Source organism: Petaurus breviceps, unplaced genomic scaffold (assembly GCF_028583685.1).
Source record: "Petaurus breviceps papuanus isolate PSGF00001 unplaced genomic scaffold, PetGlider_PUasm1.0 313, whole genome shotgun sequence".
Lineage (NCBI taxonomy): Eukaryota > Metazoa > Chordata > Mammalia > Diprotodontia > Petauridae > Petaurus > Petaurus breviceps.
Window position 1 is genome coordinate 114,630 of NW_027186073.1, and position 18,840 is coordinate 133,469.

An 18,840-nucleotide genomic window follows, 5' to 3' on the forward strand; every position below is an offset into this window, starting at 1 on the left:
TTAGCCTAGGGGCAGGGAAGATCTTAAAAATTTACATTCCCATTACACTTCCCTATGTCAGCCCTTAAAGTATTGTGAGATAATATTCTGCATTGTCTTTCCCCTAAGCTAAACAAAAGCATTCATCTCAGCTGATCCTTCCATGACCAGATTTCTAGTAATCTCACCAATCTGACAACTGAGTGGGGTGGGTCACCCTTCTCTGGTCAAACTTTAGCTTGTCAGTTTATGACTCTCCACACTGTTTGAGGCAGAACAAGCCTTTTTGAACTACAGATATTTAATTTTCTCTTTATTTCCAGACTCTGCCCTTTAAATCTATTAATAACATATTTCCAAAATACAAGTCTGATCATGTCACTCCTCTACTAAAAATTCTCCAATAACTCCTTCTTGCTTCTAGAATATAAAATGTAAAAATCCTCAATCTAGTTTTTAAAGTCTTCCACTCCCGCTTGCATTTGTGGTCATGTTTTCTGTTTTTCTTCTCCATGCATTATGCATTTCCATTAGAATGTCCTGCTAGCTATTCCCTATGCAAGACACTCCATCTCCACACTCTGTGCTTGAGTATTGTTGGTCGGCCATGTTTGGACTCTTGCCTCTTAGGATCTCTAGCCACCCTTCAAAGTTCAGCTTAATTCTAAATAAGGCTTTTACTGATCCTTCCCTCTTCCCAAAGGTGTTAATTCTCTGGATAATCTGTCCTTTTTGAAATTACTTTGTATTTACCTATCCCCTGTACATAGCAGAAAAAAATAAATGCTCACTGACTTGATTTAAACTGAATTCGTGCCCTTTTTATGTTCTGTTTTCCACCCAGGCTTGAATTCTATTAATTCATCAGTGATTTGTGATCTTTTGGATCAAGTCCTTGAAGGCTTGAATGACTTGTTTGTTCCTTAGGCTGTAAATGAAGGGATTTAGCAGGGGAGCAATTGAAGTTTGGAGGATACCTACTCCTTTATGAAAGCTGACATCTTTTGTTGAGAGATTAATGTACATAAACATGCAGCTGCCATAAGAGAGTGAGATGACAATCATGTGGGAGGAACAAGTAGAAAAAGCCTTTTTCCTTTGCTGAGCAGAAGGAAATCTAAGAATTGTATGGATGATGTTTGTATAGGAGAGAAGCACCAGCAGTAGAGTGACCAGAAGTGTCACTGAGGCTAAGAGAGTATCGACTAGCTCAGTCAGACGTGTGTCTGAACAGGAGAGCTTCAACAGTGGAGCAGTATCACAGTAATAATGATCTATGGTATTGAATGAGCAGAAATTCAGACGACCTGCCAGTATAACTGCCAGGCCAGAAATCAATAACCCAGCCATCCAAGTACAGAGAATTAGTAGGATGCAGACTCTGCTGCTCATGATGGTTGTATAATGCAGGGGCTTGCAGATGGCGACATACCGGTCATAGGACATGGCAGCCAGAAGGTAAAACTCTGTGGCCCCCAGAAATATGGCAAAAAAGTACTGAAGGAAGCAGCCAACAAAGCTGATGGTTTTGTTCCCTGTTGAGATACTAAACAGCAGTCTGGGAGTAAAAACAGATGTGAAGAAAATTTCTAAGATGGAAAAATTCCGAAGGAAGAAATACATGGGGGTTTGGAGGTGGGAGTCTAATAGTGTGAGGATGATGATTGTTAGGTTGCCAATGATACTAAACATGTAGGTGAGAAGGAGAAAGAGGAAAATCACAACCTGGAACTCAGGGGCATCTGTCAGGCCCAACAGGATGAACTCAGTCAATGTAGTAAGGTTTTTCATTGTGACCTTGGCTGGATCTGAAGTATAATAAAAGAGAAATTAGTGCTGAGGATAGAAGACGTAAGGTTCAGGCTAAGAGAGTCAACAAAAGAGCACTCATGATTCCCATAAGCTCTGTTTTGGGTGGAAGAGAGTTTGCCTTGAAAGACTTTTTCAGGACCTTCCTATGCCAACATCTCCCTCTAGCTCATTTAATAGATGGACATTGATGGAGAGCATCCAGAGGAGAATGACCTGGATGGTGGGGGCAGCAGGATTCCACACTACTTTTGGTACCTGGGGATGCTTTGCCAGAGAACACTTTGGGTGACATGATTCAGGAAGTGTCTCAAGTATTTAATGTTATGTCATGGGGAATGGGGATTAGGCTTGTTTGGGCTTAGAGAGGAGAACTAAATAATGGTCATTTGTTTTCAAGAGGTAGATTTCAGCTCAATGTCAAGAAAAAGTGGTTAATAATGATGACTCTCTCAGAGTAGAAAAGAGATAGTGAGTTTCCCCTCCCTAGAACTCTTCATGTGAAGGCTGACTAACCATTTGGTGGGAATGTTGTGAAGGGAATTACTGTTAAGATAGGGGTTAGATTAGATTACCCAAATTTGAAGTCCCTTCCAAATCAGAGATTTCATGTTTCTTTTGTTCTATATAACATTTCCATTTTTCACCTTATCACCCATTTCATATTTCCATTCATTTGTGATGTTTTGGGATCTACAATTTAAGAGGGATATTGAAAAAAAATGGAAAAGAGGATGATCATAATGGTGAAGGGCTTTGGACCCAAGATATATGTGGAACGGTTGAAGGAACTATTTATGTTTAGCTTGGAGAAGAGAAGACACAGGGGAACATGAGAGCTCTCTTCAAGTACTTGAAGGACTGTCATGTGAAGGAGGGATTTGGAGTCTGTTAGGCTCCTACAAAATGGCAAATTTAGGTGTAGTACCAGAATAAGCTTCCTACCAATCAGAACTGTCCAAAAGTGGGATAGGCTTCCCTGGGAATCCTCCTCCTTGGAGATCTTTGGGTCGAGGCCAGATGACTACTTGTTGGATATGGGTAAAGGAATTCCTTTTGTTTATGACTTTGTCTAGATATGGTTACTAGGGTCCCTTCCAGCTCTCTAATCCTGTGATTCATGACTCCAAACTCCACTTATCTCCTTTAATCCCTCCATTCCTGCAGGCATTTCTCTGTCTGTGTCTCCTTTTCTTCCCTTCTCTTCTGTATTCTCTGGTGTTTCCCCACATTATACTTGTAGGAGCCTGTTGTCCTCTCCCTTTCCTCCTCCTGGGATCATTGGGAACTCATCAAAGATGGGTGTTGAGGAAGACAGTGAAGGGCCCACAGTGATACCTGTCTTCTCCCTTACTTTCCCAGTGAGAATTCCTAGGGAGATCTGCACATGACTGTATTTCTGTAGGGATTTCAGGTCCTATGAGCCAGTACTTTGAATATTTATACAAAGATAAATCACCTCCAATTAATAATCATCTCTAGCTATTCCCAAGTTATACAGTGACAGATTTAAGAAAAAAAATAAATAGAATCATGAAATGTCACCATTGAGAGGGACTTTTGGTGCTGTCTAGTTCAAGTCATACATGACCAAGAATCCCATCTAGAATAATGCTGACAAGTTATTGTTTGGCCTTCACTTGAAAACATCTCCTTTTAACATCTTTTTAACTTCCTCTCCTCTAAGGCTCTACATCACTCTGTTCCAGTCCGGGTTTCCCTCCCCTCCATTCTGGTATAGAAGAAAGACTCAAACCTTAGGGTCTACTTTGTCAGGAGCAAAACATTTTAGCTCCTCTGGTCTACTCCCTATCTCCCCCATTCCCTGCAGTGGGAGCCCATGGGCAGCCTAGTCCACTTCTGGACGGTCTAATCATTACTGTCTCTCCTTTCATCAAACTGAAACTTGGTGCCGTGGCCCCTTTACCTGCTGCTTCTAGTTTGGCCCTTTAATGTAGCTGTGCTAATGTCAGGGGCCTTGTAAGGGGACCCAGAGGTGGGTGTTTCTAGGGAGTGTTTTTCATTCCCGGTTTTAAAGTCTCCCTAGTGTAATCTTGCAAGAAGTGTCATCAGCATATGAATCTTCCTCACTGTGTGGCACCTTCCTTCCCTCTTTCTGTTTACCCTGGTTTCTGTAGGTTAAGAATCTCACTCTGCAACAAAAAGTACCAATTCAAAATCCAGGGAAAGAGATACATGTATCATTGGATTAATAACCTTTCTGGCAGAGTGTAGGGGCTTCAGGAATTGTGTCCTAGAAGCCAGGACTGTTTTGGCACTTTCATTCTGTCCTGATTTTGTTTCACTTCCATAACAAAGGGTACATCACTATTGTCCCCTCCCTCTCTGTGGCCATGCCAGCCCCTCCGCCCCCCAACTGGAGTTTCATTGTTGATTCCTTCTCCAAGACTATTACAGACATAGGTCAGATAAACCTGTGCTGTCAGGAAATAAGTTTTCTGTTTGGTTGTATATACCAGAGTCTCTCTGCCTACTCTGGTCATCAACTTTGGGCCTTCGGTTCCCAGCAGTCTTTCCTTCAAGAAATTAACATGCATTTTTTTTTTTTTACTGATTCACAGCTGCAGAAAGAAAAAAGGTGGAAACTATTGGTTACCCAAGAGGAAACATGCTGACCTCCTAAAACCCAATTATATTAATTCAGGTTATTAAACCTGAATATCGGGAGAGGTGAATTAAAGTTGAGTTAACGAATCAGAGACAAAGTAGTACCCCAAGAAATGTATTTTGTGTGAACTCCTCACCAAGACCTGCCCCCTCTCCCAATGTACAATCCTGGAAATATATACTTTTATCGCTAAAAAAGGCTTAGCAATAAAGCAATGAGCACAACCTTGCCTAGTCCCATGCCAATCTTGTCGGTATTTATCCCATTTCTGTTCTCCACATCGATGCAATATAGAAATGACTCTAGGCCCCTGGAAGAACAGGTCCTTCTGAAAGAGACAAACAGGTTCAGTTAGAAGGAAAGAGAAAGGATTGTAAAGTTAGACTATGCCTGTGTTCTTTGTATTCCAGAAGAATGATGCTGGTGACCTCTGAAGGCAGCCCATGGACTCTGGCAGGATTCACACTTACCAGAAAGGCTGAGCTTTATCTTCTCTCTTCAGAGCAGGCACTGGGGAATCAATTGAATGAACAAACAGAGATACCCTGGGGAGCTTAATGAACTTCCTTTGCTGGTAATTTTGGAAACATACTGTAAACAGGCTAAGGGAAGAGGATCGGGAGAGAAAGGGATGAATTTCTGTTTGGTTGTATACCCTAGAGTCCCTCAGCCCATTTGGGCATCAAACTTGGGCCTTCAGTTCCCAGCAGTCTTTCTATTATTCATAGCTCTGGAGTCTGACAATATCAAGAAAGACAGGATTCCAGACTGGTTTCAATCTCTGTCATCTAATTCAGGAGTGAAATTATGCTTAAATGAAATCATCTCTGGGGTATTTATTATTGTCCTAAGGAGATCTGGAACTTACTGATTTATTCTTACAGGATTCTGAGCTAGAAAGGATATTAGAGCTTCTCCATTCTAAACTAAAATAGATAAAGAAATGGGCCCAGATGTTATGTGGCTTGTACAGGGAATATGTAAATGAGTCAGGATTTGGACTCAGGTCTTCTGATTCTAAATCTGGTTTCTCTGCTCCCTGGCAGCACTGGGCCTCAGGTGCAATGAACTGCAGGTACCACAGGAAGAGTAAAGGAGTTGATGCTGCTGCAAGTGGCTGCCCTCTGGAATTGGCACACAAGGTTCTGCAAAGCTTTGTCAGTCTTCCTAGATTGGTACAGGAATGATTGGGTCCCATTCTTTACACAATATGGCAGCTTGCCCTTGCAGACTGGGGGCAAGACTTTTCTCTTTTTATAGGGAGGGGAAAGGTCTTTTTCTGGTGTGCTGAATTAGTTCCCCACCTACAATGTTATAGGCCAGGGGGCATAGGGGATTAGGATGCCTGGTTGAATGTAGTTTAGGGCATTTCAATGCCCTAAGTCTCAAGAAGGTTCAAGGGATAGAAGTTTCTCTGAAAGGCAGGGCATAGTGAGAGGAATATCCTAAGTGTCCACCCCATACAGGGTCAGCTAGCTTTCCTTAAAAGATGTTCAAATTGTCCTAGAGAATTAATTGCCTCAAGTTACTAAGGTTGATTATCGGGCTATCAACATAGCTTCCTGGTCATCAGGGTATGAAAACAGTCAGCATATAAAAGGTGTATGTTCCTTCTTAATGTTTCTGACCACAGACCAACAGCATGAGTAAAGAAGACCTGAGTTCAAAGCCAGTATTAGACACTAATTGTGTGACCCTGGGCAAGTCACTTAATCTCTGTTTGCATCAGTTTTCTCTTCTATAAAATGTGGATGGTAATAGCACCTACCTCCTGGGCTTGTTGTGATGCCAAATTAGAAAATAATTGTCAAATGCTTAGCATAGTGCCTAGAATATAGTGAGTACTATTGAAATGTGAGTTACTATTATTATCCTGGATATAACTTCTCTGCGATGAATGTCCTTCCTCTGTTATAGTTAAGTAAATCTTTCATTAACGATTACATGGTATATTGACTACCTTATTTTGTTTCAATTTTAAACCTGTGGTACCTAAATTGACTGCTTAGACTGGTTCAGGACAGCTGGGTGGTGTAGTGGATAGTGTCATGCTTGGAATCAGGTAGACCTGAGTTCCAGACTGGTCTCAGGGTCACACAGTTAGCAAATGTCTAAGGGGGAATTGGACTCAGGTCTTCTTGCCTCTATGCCCAACATTCTATCTACTGTACCATCGAGGTGTTCAATGTAGCCTGAATTTAGCTAGCACAAGAATTTCCAAGTCAGTGTTGTGACCCCTGTTTTTCTCAGTTTCCTCATCCGTAAAATGAGCTGGAGAAGGAAATGGCAAACCAGTCCAGTAACTTTGCCAAGAAAACACCCCAAAGGGGTTACAAAGAGTGAGACATGACTGAAAATGACTGAACAATAGGAATAATAACAAGACTTGCTTGGCCTACAACATAGAGGATTCCAGACAGGAGAAGAAGAAAGTCTAGAATAGAGAAAGGTCATTAAAAGAAAGGATGTGCTCCCCCTTCCATCCCTTTTGACCCCAAACATAGTATTTTTTTAGACTATTGCACTCATTGAGGTTTAAGACTGAGGATGAGATCATTTATAGGAAGAAGAGGAAAAGTTAATATCTACTTCTGCACACAAGATGTTCATGATCTAAAAGGTCTGAGTCTTGGAGCTTTAAGCTGGAAAGAGATCAGCAAAAACTAGGTTATAATAAGAAAAACATCTTAGGCCAATGACAAAGGTTGACTGGATCATTTCCTAGAATGAGCAGATGGTGGAAGAAGCTGATGTGTTCTACAAAGTCTACTGCTCAAGGCTAGATCTTTCCCAGAGGTAGTTGGCAAAAGGACCAGTGTGGGCAGAGATTTGGAGATAAGGGCCTCAGCTCAATCTACATTTTTATCAGTCCTGACTGTTACATACGCTCTTAATTGTTCTCCACTATCTGGCTTTCTATCTCTTCTACATCCTTTTATTTTTAAAATTCTTTGTCACTTCTATTTAGTATTTTTTCCCCTCTTTCTTAATTTTATTTTTGGTGCCAGACATGATTAATGATTGCAGTTCAATTGTTTTTTTTTTAAAACATTTGTTTGCAAGATAAATTTTCTTAATCACTGACCCCAAACTGACCCATTATTTTTTGTTTTTTTCTTTCTTTTTCAATACACCTACCATCAGTTCTGGGTGGATGGGAAGTGGGTAAGAGAGTTAATGGGGAGAAGTCCAGGAGACCAGAGAAGGAAGAATGCTACCAGCTATATTAAGAAGCCATATTTAATATAAAAGGGCCACACATGATACAGTAATTAAATCCCACAGTATCACTAAAGGATTTCACTGTGTTTGACATTATTATAATAGAAAGCATAAAAAATGGAGTAAACCCCAGTACAGTCCATTCATTAGGCAAAATGGTGCAAGCAGTCATTTAAATTAAAATCCCTACCCTTACCTAAATGGCTAGTAGATATGGAGAACACCACAGAGAATCATCAACAGAACTTTCTCCATGTAGCTATAAAATGTGTTGTCACGTGGCACATTTTTAACACTGGAAAGGCGTGGCACAATAGATTTTTGGGGCAACCACCTAATCTTGATCCTGTCTTCAATTTCTAAGCTTTTCAAGTAGTGAAACTCAAGTTTATGGTTTTGGAAAGTGTTGTAAACATTGTATAATCCTCTGCTATGTGTTTCATTTTTGTTCTGCTTTTGTTGGAAGATGATGACTATTTTGTTTTATGTATTTAAACACCTGATTGTGAGAAGAGGTTAGTGAGAAGAGACTTAATGAGACCGCCAAAGGGGTCCATGGCACAAAAAATAGTAAGATTCATTTTTCTGCCATAGAGAATATCTACAATAGTTTAGAGACACCCAAACTTTTGCTGGAGAAAAAATCCTACAAAGGAGCATGTGGTAAACCCCAGTCCCTATTATTCATATACAGATGCATAAATTATGAGTCCCAAGAAAGATAAACTAGATTTTTTAATGCAATAATTTAATTGTCACCTCATGGGCATCCTTGAGACAGTGGGATGAAACTAATGACTGACAAATGACTTCAGGAAGCTATGCTTTATACAAAAGAAAGAGGTGGGGGGAAATGTCATATATTAAGAAGACATTGATTTGAGGATATCCAAGAATTGGAGTAAATAAATACAGTGGAGATCATTTAGGGGAAGATAAATGGAAGCAAAAATAGAAGGAACATTGTTGTAAGAATGTACCACAGATAAGCCGGACAGAAAGAAGTAATAGATGACAAATTCAGCTAACAGATCATAAATATGGTACAGAGGTACAATGCAGCAGTAATGGGATGTATGCTGGGACACTCTTTCTTCTCTGAGGATAATAGTGTCATTATATATTAACTTGCCTTAAGGATGATTTTATCCTTCAGAAGACAGAGAATCTGTGAGAGTGAATTCTATTCTGGAACAAATTCTCCTGTTTGTGAATTGTGAGAGGGAACTAGAGTGTGAATAATTGCTACATCTTATCTTGTAATAGTAAGGGAGTTTGAAGATCTTCCCTGCCCCTTAATGGGCCTCACTTGGAGCCCAACAAGAGAAACTTGCTTAGGGAGGCTTGTTTTTTAGAAAAGTCCACACCTTTTTTTACTTTATAATTAGGTAGTGGGTTAGGAAGGTTGTGATGTTCTCTGACCCTGGAGAAGGCTATATATATACCTGAGGTGAGATTTTGCTCTGGGGCTCATGAATGGGAAGAGTTGTGTGATTTGGCCAGATGAGACTTTGGGTAGCTGTTGAGCCCCCTCCCCCCCCCAGCTTTGAAAACCCAGATGTTGGTGCTTCTCTCTCTGGTAACTATGTATGTGTGTAATAGTTAGACAGTTAGAAGCCCTGTCTATTGGTCTGTTGAATTGTGTTATTTTCTCTGTCTGTATTTCTGTCTGCTTGTAACTTCTGTTTGTATTTTATGAAGTTCAGGGTACTGATTTCCCCCTGAATCAAGTGAATGACACACACACACACAATATATATATTTGATTGAGATTGCTAACCCTTTTTGAGTTGCTTTCCTTTAGAAAAGCAGAACCTGTGCTAGCAGCCATCCTGGGTATGCTAGGGTGCTTGCTGTTGCATATGTTTTTAGATTAGAGTAGAGTTAAGGATGGATACTAGACCTATTTCTTTGGCATAGGGATCTCCTGGATGAGGAAACCCTCTATCAATGCAAGTAGTTGGCACCTTCTTTGCAACTTATAGGTCTTATAGAGTAGTCTAGAGTTTGGTGGTTAAGTGGTTAAGTGATTTGCCCAGGTTCACACAGCCTGTACTTGTCAGAAGTCAACTTTCTCAGCTTCAAGGTCAGTTCTTTTTCTGCTACACTACCTCTGTGGTAATCAGGTAGGAGAAGAATTTCATGCATCATAGTCAATGAATCATTCAACAACCATTTATTAAATGCTTACTATGTGCCAAGTATTGTGTTAGGCTCAGGGTGATATAAAGAAAAAAATGAAAAAATTCCTGCCCTGAAGAAGTTTACTTTGTAATTGGAGAGACAACATGTACATGAGAAAATACATGTATGATAAATAGGTAACATTTTTTTGGGCGAGGAGCACTCCTGGGAGTACAGGAAAAACTCATGGAAAGGTACTGCTAGAGCAGTTTTGAAGGGAACAGGGACTCTTAGAAGTAGAGGTGAGTTGGGTGTGCATTCCAAGCATTAGGAAAAGCAAGTGCAAAGGGGTGGAGATAGGAAATGGAGTGTTTTGTGTGAGGAACAGAAAGATGGTTACTATAGAGTGTTGGGGGTTAACTAACATATAGTTAAATATAGTGCTCCTTTCACAGGTCCAGTAGTATTGGAGATTGGAGAGCTGGCCATAGAGCCAATGGTTTCACGTGGAGACTTCTGGTTCACCCTGGTTCGGGAGAATGTCAGAGGCCACTCCTTGCTCTGCTTCCCCCATGACCCTCTGGAGAGAGTTGGGATTTTGACAGTAGATCATGGCAGAGATGTGGGATATGGGGTGGGGAGGGGCAGGACAGCTGGCATTTTGAACTATCTTTTTTTTTTTTTTAAAGCAATCGGGATTAAGTAACTTGCTCAAGGTTACATGGACAGTTATTTCTGGAACTGTTATCTTTTAAAGCAATGCTTTGGACTTCCTGTTATGCATTTGAAACCAAAAAGCTACTGAGTCTGTGTCAATTCAACTTCTTTGAATGATTGCTGCATATTGGAAAGGAGGAAGTTAAGATCTAGAGGGTAGGGAGCAGGTCTAAATGATTGAGATTTTGTAAACTGAGTTTGCAAATTGGCCAGGGCTTTGGAGGATGGATGAAGGTGGGAGATGGAGAGGGAGAAACATGAGTAGGAGCACCTTACTATTGCTTCTGTTTCTCTCTCCATGGATCTTTTATAATGTTCTAGAGCCATCATGTTTTCTTCTCAAGTTTCTGGATTTCCTTAGAGTCCGGCATCTTCTTTATGTGTAAGGTTATTCCACTAGCCCTTTTGCTTATTCTCTCCTTTTTCAATAAGATGTACCTTTCTAGAGTCTCAGGCTAGGGGTGGTTAGGTGGTGCAGTGAATACAGCACCAGCCCTGGAGTCAGGAGGACTAGAGTTCAAATCTGGCCTCAGACACTTCACACTTATTAGCCATGTGACTTTGGGCAATTTTTTTTTGCCCTTTGGAGGGCAATTGGGGTTAAGTGACTTGCCCAAGATCACACAGCTAGTAAGTGTTAAGTGTCTGAGGCTGAATTTGAACTCAGGTCCTCCTGACTCCAGGGCTGGGGCTCTATTCACTGTACCACCTAGCCACCCCTAAAGTTGTTTTAAATCAGGTATCTTTTACCATCTCTTCTTGCAGGGTTTTGTTTGCAATATATAGGAAAGCTGATGATTTATGTGGATTTACATTATATATTGCTACTTTGCTAAAATGATTAATTGTTTCAAGTAACTTTTTAGTTGAATCTTTAGGATTTTCCATGAAGGGCTAGATTTCAAACCTGGCCACCTCTGTGGAATACTCAACAGTTTCTCCTAGACTTCAGAATAAGAAATCCTTTGACAATATGGGAAGGAGCACTCAAGTAGCAGACATCTACTTGTTATAGTTGCACAATGTGATTAGTTCTTTGATTGTACCTTCCTGACTGTGCAGGTAATGAAGGATCCCACAGCTGCCTCTTAAAAGTCTTTTGCCAAAGTTATTCAATAGGGGTTTCATTAGTGATTTAAGAACTGGAATCCTCAAGGGCCTTTTTATTTATTCACCTAGTTGATCCCTTTTGTAGATTGAACAAATAAAACAGAGATCATTGGTTCTTAGTGTTTCATTTAGAGGGAAACCCGTCTAACCTTTCTCAGATTGTACACGTCTTCTTTTTGATGCAAAGGCAGGTCTTGCTGTTCTCTTACCTTTGCATTCTTCCCATCATATTTCCTACTATGCAGAGCAAATGGAAACATTTCTTACTTTTAAATTGGATAGGCTCCTTGATGAGACATCATTTTAGAGCTGGAAGGTGGGAGAGAAAGTTGCTTCAGGATTCTTGAATGTCTGAAGATATAGGCGAGCTGTGGCAAAGTCCACACTGGGTTGTGAATGTGAGGGTATGGGTGCATGAGACAAAGTTTTCTCAAGAGTGCACGTGCACTTCCCCACTAACATGCCGCATCTAAACTTTGTGTCACACCAGAGAGTTAAAGTGACCACTGACAAAATGAAGTACAGTCAGAAAAGTAAGTATGAGAATGATTTATCAAATTGTGTTTTTCTTTTTTGGGGCTGTGGTTATAGAACATACATTGTTATTTCCTTCCTATGTAGGCACAGAACTCTATCTCTCTTCCTGACCCAAATCCTAAATTTAGAAAATGACTGGTTTTTTCATTCAGGTGAATCAACATATATGAAATGTTCTCTTTCTCCTAGTTACCTGATCTTCCTTACCCTTGTATAAGAGTGGCTTTGTGGGGTTCAGCTTTTGTGTATGGGAAATACATGGCCTTTCATGAAGTGTACAGGAGGTCATCTTTGATTCCCATATTTCTCCATGCTCAAACTATACTTTTCCTGAAGTTCAATTCAATTCAACAAATTTTATTAAGGGCTTACATCGTCTGAAGTACTCTGCATTTAGGAGCTGGAGTTATAAAGATTAAAAAAAGAGATAATCCCTGCTTACAAAGAACTTACATTATGGCATGGGGGATTTATTTATCATAAACTAGGTATTCTTAACCTTTTTTTTTTACATCATGGACTCCTTTGGAAGACTGGTGAAGCCCATGGATCCCTTCTCAGAATTATGTTTTCAAATGCCTAAAATAAAGTACACAGGCTAACTAAGGAAACCAATGATGTTGAAGAAGTTATCAATATATTTAGAAAAACCCACATATATATGTATGGACCCCAGATTAAAAACCTCTATCATATATATATTCCCTGTGTGAGAATATAAATTCCCTGTGGATAAAGATTTTTTAAAAAAATCTTTGTAGTAACAGATAAATACAATACATGACAGAGTGTATAGGAGACAAAAGAGGAATTCTCAGAAAGTCCTATAGGGAAATAAGAGGTGAGAGGAAACTTGAGTGAAGCCATGAAGAGATAGATGGCTTTATGAATCAAAGGAGGTGGTAAATGGCATGTTAAGTTTGGGAAATGGGTAGAATGTGATGTAGAGTTGGGAAAGCAGGCTGAACCCAAATTGTGGAAGACCTTTGATGCTAGCCCAAGGAATTTGTAATTTGTGCTATAGGAAATAGTGAATCACTGAAGGTTTTTGAGAAGTAAAATGACATGGTAAACACTACATTAGGAAGCTTTATTTTGGACATATATGATGGATGAAAAGATGAATATTGAGGGGGAGAGACTTGAGACAAGGAAATCAGTTACTGGACTATTTCAACAACCCAAGGGGAAAATAAGTGCTCTGATATGGAAAAGGTTCTTAACCTGGGTTCTATGATATATGGGCATGTGTGAATTTGGATGGGAAAAATTCCATCTTTGTTTCCTAAGTTACAGTAAGCATTATTTTAGTTATTTTATGGCAGTATTCTAATAAAAGTCCCATAGACTTCACCAGATTGTCAAAGGAGTCTAAGTCACAAAAAAGCTTAAGAATCACTAATCTAGGAAGTACCTAGCAAAAAAGGAATGGATTCAGGAAAGGTCATATGGGTAAATGGTCAGCGGGATTGGGCAAATGATTGACTTGGAGTGGGGGAAGTGAAAGAGAAGGACAAGCCAAAGATTATTTTGAGGTTCTGAAATAAGGATCATGGTGACAGAAGGAGGAGCAGGTTTAATGGGAATCAATCTTTAGTGCAGGTTTGGGCATGATGAGGTTGAGGTGCAAATGCCCCTTATTGGAAATATGGAATTGAAGAGTTCAGAAGATTCTTCACTTAAATTTCACATACTCTTGAGAGGATTACTACAACATTGGAAGACATAGAAATGATTTCAGCTGAGAGCACTCATATCAGGACACTGAGGGAATGTTGATAAGGAAGAAAGGAATAATGGAGTTTGGTACACTGGCTAGGGAAGATGGATCTAGGAAATAAGAGGGCCCTTGGTTTCCTGAGGATTAGCGATTACAGGAAGGAGAGGTAGGTAGGACCCAAGATAACATAACAAGCCCATCAGTTTTTTTTGGTTAGGCATTCCCTATATGAGCTTTCACACACTTTTATGACCTCTCTTCTAATCAGAGCTTTCACACACTAAGGTCAGTGTCCCTGACCTGTGATATTGTCTGTAAACACTGAATAATATAAATCAAGCACATTTGTGACAATATCGTTCTTTCACTTGTCTCAGGGAAAATACTCTCAGGGGCTCTTTGTGGGAAATGTTTTAAAATGACCAAGTATAATCCAATCCTGTAATAAATGAAGGTCTTATGAGAGGAGCTTATTCCCAGCCTATGGAGGAAATATGCAAACCATCAGAAATTGATTGTAGATGGACATGTTCAAGTATTTGAAAGTATTTGAATAGCTCCCAATTTAATTAATTAATAATTTTTGAGGAGCAACTAGGCTAAATCCTACTCCAAGCAGAGTATTGGAATGCCTGCCATATGACTTTAAAAATAACTTGGACAAATAGATTAAGCAGCAGAGGTGGCATCAGCAAAGAGATATATACCATCACCAGAGAAACGGGATACTTGACTATTGCTGTTTCCTAGCAAAAAGCCACTGTTGGGACAAATGCATGGTTTTCACCTGACACTTTGTTAAAGAAACACAAACAAAAGAATAAGCTGTCTTGACTGGCCAGCAATGGAATCTCTCTGCAGAACATTTGCTCTGCCCCTTCCTGCAGTCCACCAATAGCCTGTAGGAAAAGGAGAATTGTGAATTTTACTACTAGATATCTAAAACCTTTGAAGAAATGAACCACCATAATAATTTTCTCTTCCCTGAAGCAGAAGGCAAAGAAATTTAATTTGTTAAATGAGATACTTTATGGAAAATGCCTTTTGAATCTTTGCAAATGCCAGTTATTGTTATTTTAATATTTTTGTAGTCATTTCCTTAGCAAATTTGAAGCATACTTATTTCTCAATATAGGGTAAGAAAAGTTCGAGTAGAGAGGAGATAGCTATTAGTCTTTATTCTAGTAGGTGTGATGGGTGGTAGAAGAGAGACAAATTTTAACACAATCTAATAAAAATCTGCCTAGCCATCAGAAGAGTAAAAAAAAAAAAAACACAACACTACAGAATGCCAGATGTGATGGTGCCTGCTTGTAATCCTTGCTTCTGGGGGAGGCTGAGGCTAGTGGATTGCTTGAGGATCATGAGTTCTGAGCTAAAATGAGGCTAAAGTCAGTTGGGTGTTCACATTAAGTCTGGCATAGTATGATGAGCCCTTGAGAGCAAGGAGGACACAAGGCTGCCTGAGGAAAAATAAACTTGGTTGTAATGGAAGCAGAGTAGGTCAAAACTTCTCTTGATCATAACAGAGCAGAGTCAAAAGCTTACATGTTGATCAGTCCTGGAATAGGATCCATGAGTGGTGACTGTAATTTCAGCCTGGGTGAGAAAGGAGCACCCATTTAAAAAACCAACACCCAAACCACAGATCCATTGAACATCAGAACTCAGAGCAGGAAACAGAATTGTTTTGGGAAGGGGTGGCTGGTTGGCACAGTGAATAGAGCACCGGACCTGGAGTCAGGAGGACCTAAGTTCAAATCCATCCTCAGACACTTAACACTTACTAGCCATATGACCTTGGGCAAGTCACTTAATCCCAATTTTCCTGCTCTTCTCCCCAAGAAACAATTGTTTTGGAAAGGGAGATTTAGATGACCCTTTGAGTAGAAATGAAATCACAGGGATTTCCGAAATATTGGTATGTGGGATTAGGGAAAAGTGAGAATCAGAGACATGCATAATGCTTTAATAGAGCTAATGATAACCTACTAGCACAGGGCAAATAGTACATCACTCCAGCAAAGTAAATGAAAATATATGGTCTAAGGGTTATTCAGCTGAACAGTCTACTCCCGAGGGCCATGAGACTATGGAAACTGAGTTCGACAGGTCTTTTCTGCTTTCTCCCTGTCACCACTTCTTTCCTCCTTCCTACACCCTTAGAACAGTAATGGGAAAGGCTTAATGATCCCTAAATGAGACAGAAAACATGTCATGTGAATATGCCCTCAGAGGAATACAAAACCAGGAGTCACTTATCTAAGAGTAGCCTGTTCCAAGGGCATGGCATTGATACTTTTGTTTTAAGTGCCACAAGGAGGACTATGTTCTGAGAGGGTTCAGACAGCAGGTTTTTGTTTGAAATATGTGGGTCAAAGAATTTCTGTTTCCATTTACAATGAGACTGAAATATTATCCAAATTCTACAAGGTCTAAAAGAGATCCATCCATCTTTTTAATCAACAATCTAAAATAGACATCTATATGCATCAGTGATAAGAATACTTCCCCACACTTCATTGTCTAGTACAGTGTTAGAGTGCTAGAGTGCTCCGTGGGGTAAAGCTGCATCTTTACCCTCTTTCTCCTTATCAGACAACTATGCCACCAAGTATTTAATAATAATTATGGGTACTCAATGATAGAGGTTCTGAAGTGTGCAGGTGAATGTGTGACATTCTTTTAAACACGACACACTTTAAATTTTAAACTGCATTAGTACCATTTTCTCCATCACGTTAAAAAATGTAGACAATCAACAAAATAATAAATCAAGGTCTGATTGCTAGTATTTGCAGATTTCTGAGATGTAAATAAAAGTTCCCACTGAAAATTTAGCAGTCAACTTCACTCTTTGTAGTAAGGGAAATCAAAGGTCATCTAGTTCAATGTGTATTTAAATAGCAGTCTCTTCTATTAGAGCCCAACAAGTCCTAATTCATCTTCCAGGAAAAAGGAACAGAATAATTGAAGAAGCAGTACCTCTAAGCAATGGGAAGAAGGATGGACTTTCTACTTCTGGATTGCCCTAAGTGATAGGCAGTGGACTGTACTGCCTGAGGAGGTCATTGGATTCTGGCCACTGAAGAGAAGGATAGATAAACAAATGTCAGAGACAATCCAGTAAGAATTCCTGTTCAGTTATGCCTTCAAACAGATAAACTCAAGGCATCCTTCCAGTACTGAGATTGTGTGACTCTGGAAAACAAAATAACCTTGCCTTTATCCTGGTATAGAACTCTGAAGAGCAATGCCAATATTGGAATTATTAAAAAATATTTATGAGCCACTAGCTTCCTTTTTCTTCTTTACTCACTTTACTAATTTGTCACCCTCTAGTCCTGTTTCAATTTCTACTACATACAGGTCAACCAGACGTCATAAGTCAGAGATGCAAAACCACACAGAGATAACATTATTCATCCTACGAGGACTGACAGATGACCCCCAGCTGCAGATCCTGATCTTCATTTTTCTGTTTCTCACCTGTATGCTAAGTGTAATTGGTAATCTCACTATCATTACCCTGACCTTGATGGATCACCACCTTAAGACTCCCATGTATTTTTTCCTTCGAAATCTTTCCTTCTTAGAATTCTCAGTCACAAATACTTACATTCCTAGATACCTCTACAGCATGTCAATTGGGGACAATACCATTTTCCGCAATGCTTGCTTCATCCAAATGTTTTTTGGCATCCTTTTTGGGGCAACAGACTTTTTCCTTTTGGCCACCATGTCCTATGACCGCTATGTGGCCATCTGCAAACCTCTGCATTACACAAGCATCATGAACAACAGAATCTGTAACCAGCTTCTCTTGGGTTGTTGGCTGACTGCGCTGATGATAATCCTCCCACCACTTAGCCTGGGCCTCCAGTTGGAATTCTGTGACTCTAATGTCATTGACCATTTTGGCTGTGATGCGTTTCCCCTGCTGGAGATTGTGTGCTCAGACACAAAACTCATAGAAATGATGGTTCTCTTCTGTGCTGTGTTTACACTCATTATCACTTTAGTCTTAGTGCTTTTGTCCTATGGATACATCATCAGGACAATTCTGAGATTCCCATCAGTACAGCAAAGGAAAAAGGCCTTTTCCACCTGTTCCTCCCACATCATTGTTGTCTCTATGACTTATGGAAGTTGCATCTTTCAGTATCTCAAACTGTCCACTAATGATGGAGTGGCTTTGAATAAGGTGGTCTCCATGCTCACAGTTTCTATAATCCCCAGTGTAAACCCTTTTATATATAGTTTGAGGAATAAGCAAGTAATACAAGCTTTTAAGGATTCAGTGAAACGGATTACATTCTTTTTAAAGCACTAAGAGGCTACTGAGGTTGATATATCAAACGGTCCAGGAAAACATGAGTAACTTTTAATTATCTGTCCTTAGTTAAATACTTTATTTTTCTTTTCCTAATTGTTTTAGATATACAGTGTGGCATCCAGGATAGAGGACTAGTCCTGGAGTCAGGAACTCCTAGGCTCCAGCCTTGTCTCTAACATACTAGATGTAGAGGCATGAAAGTTACTTAAATCTTTCAGGGCCTCAGGCAAATCTATAATGCTTTATATTGCTAATTAAAATTATTTTATTTTTAATTTATTGAATAAGACAACATTTTCACAACATAGTATAATAAAAATATAATTGTACATGAAACTGCAGATCTATTATGTACAACTTGTTATTCCTTTTAAATCTATAATAAAGTTACCATGTAAATTTCTTTTTCCCTTTCTTTTCTTCCTTCCCTCCCATTCCACCATAGAATTCGCTTCTACTAGATAAATATATATGTCCATATATATATATATAGATAGAAGATAGATGTAATTATTCTATACAGACTTCTATTTACCAGTTTTCCCTCTGCATGCAGAGATTGTTTTTTCTTCATGGGTTCTTTATTTTTAAATTGTGTATTTATGACAGTTAAAATTACTCAAAGTCACTCCCAATGTAATATCCCTGTTACTATAT

The 18,840-nt window shown here is 39.5% G+C and overlaps 2 protein-coding genes across 4 annotated transcripts in view; one reads left to right on the top strand and one right to left on the bottom strand.

The window, feature by feature from the left end:
• Positions 1 to 18,840, top strand: part of LOC138167808 (olfactory receptor 6C2-like) — a 65,608-nt gene that overhangs the window by 19,377 nt on the left and 27,391 nt on the right. The window contains exon 2 of one of the 3 annotated variants that reach the window (XR_011169974.1): positions 4,828 to 4,956. The exons of 1 other annotated variant lie outside the window; for it this stretch is intronic. Coding sequence is in view for 1 of the 2 variants with exons in the window: in XM_069096770.1 (XP_068952871.1) it covers positions 17,101 to 18,180 (1,080 nt within the window). In the remaining variant the exon portion in view is untranslated. Of the gene's footprint in view, positions 1 to 4,827; positions 4,957 to 16,799; positions 18,220 to 18,840 lie in introns of those variants that run through there. One more of the 3 variants, XM_069096770.1, reaches the window with a different exon arrangement.
• Positions 844 to 1,770, bottom strand: LOC138167807 (olfactory receptor 2AP1-like). Its single transcript, XM_069096769.1, has one exon. The coding sequence runs from the start codon at positions 1,768 to 1,770 to the stop codon at positions 844 to 846; it is 927 nt and encodes a 308-aa protein (XP_068952870.1).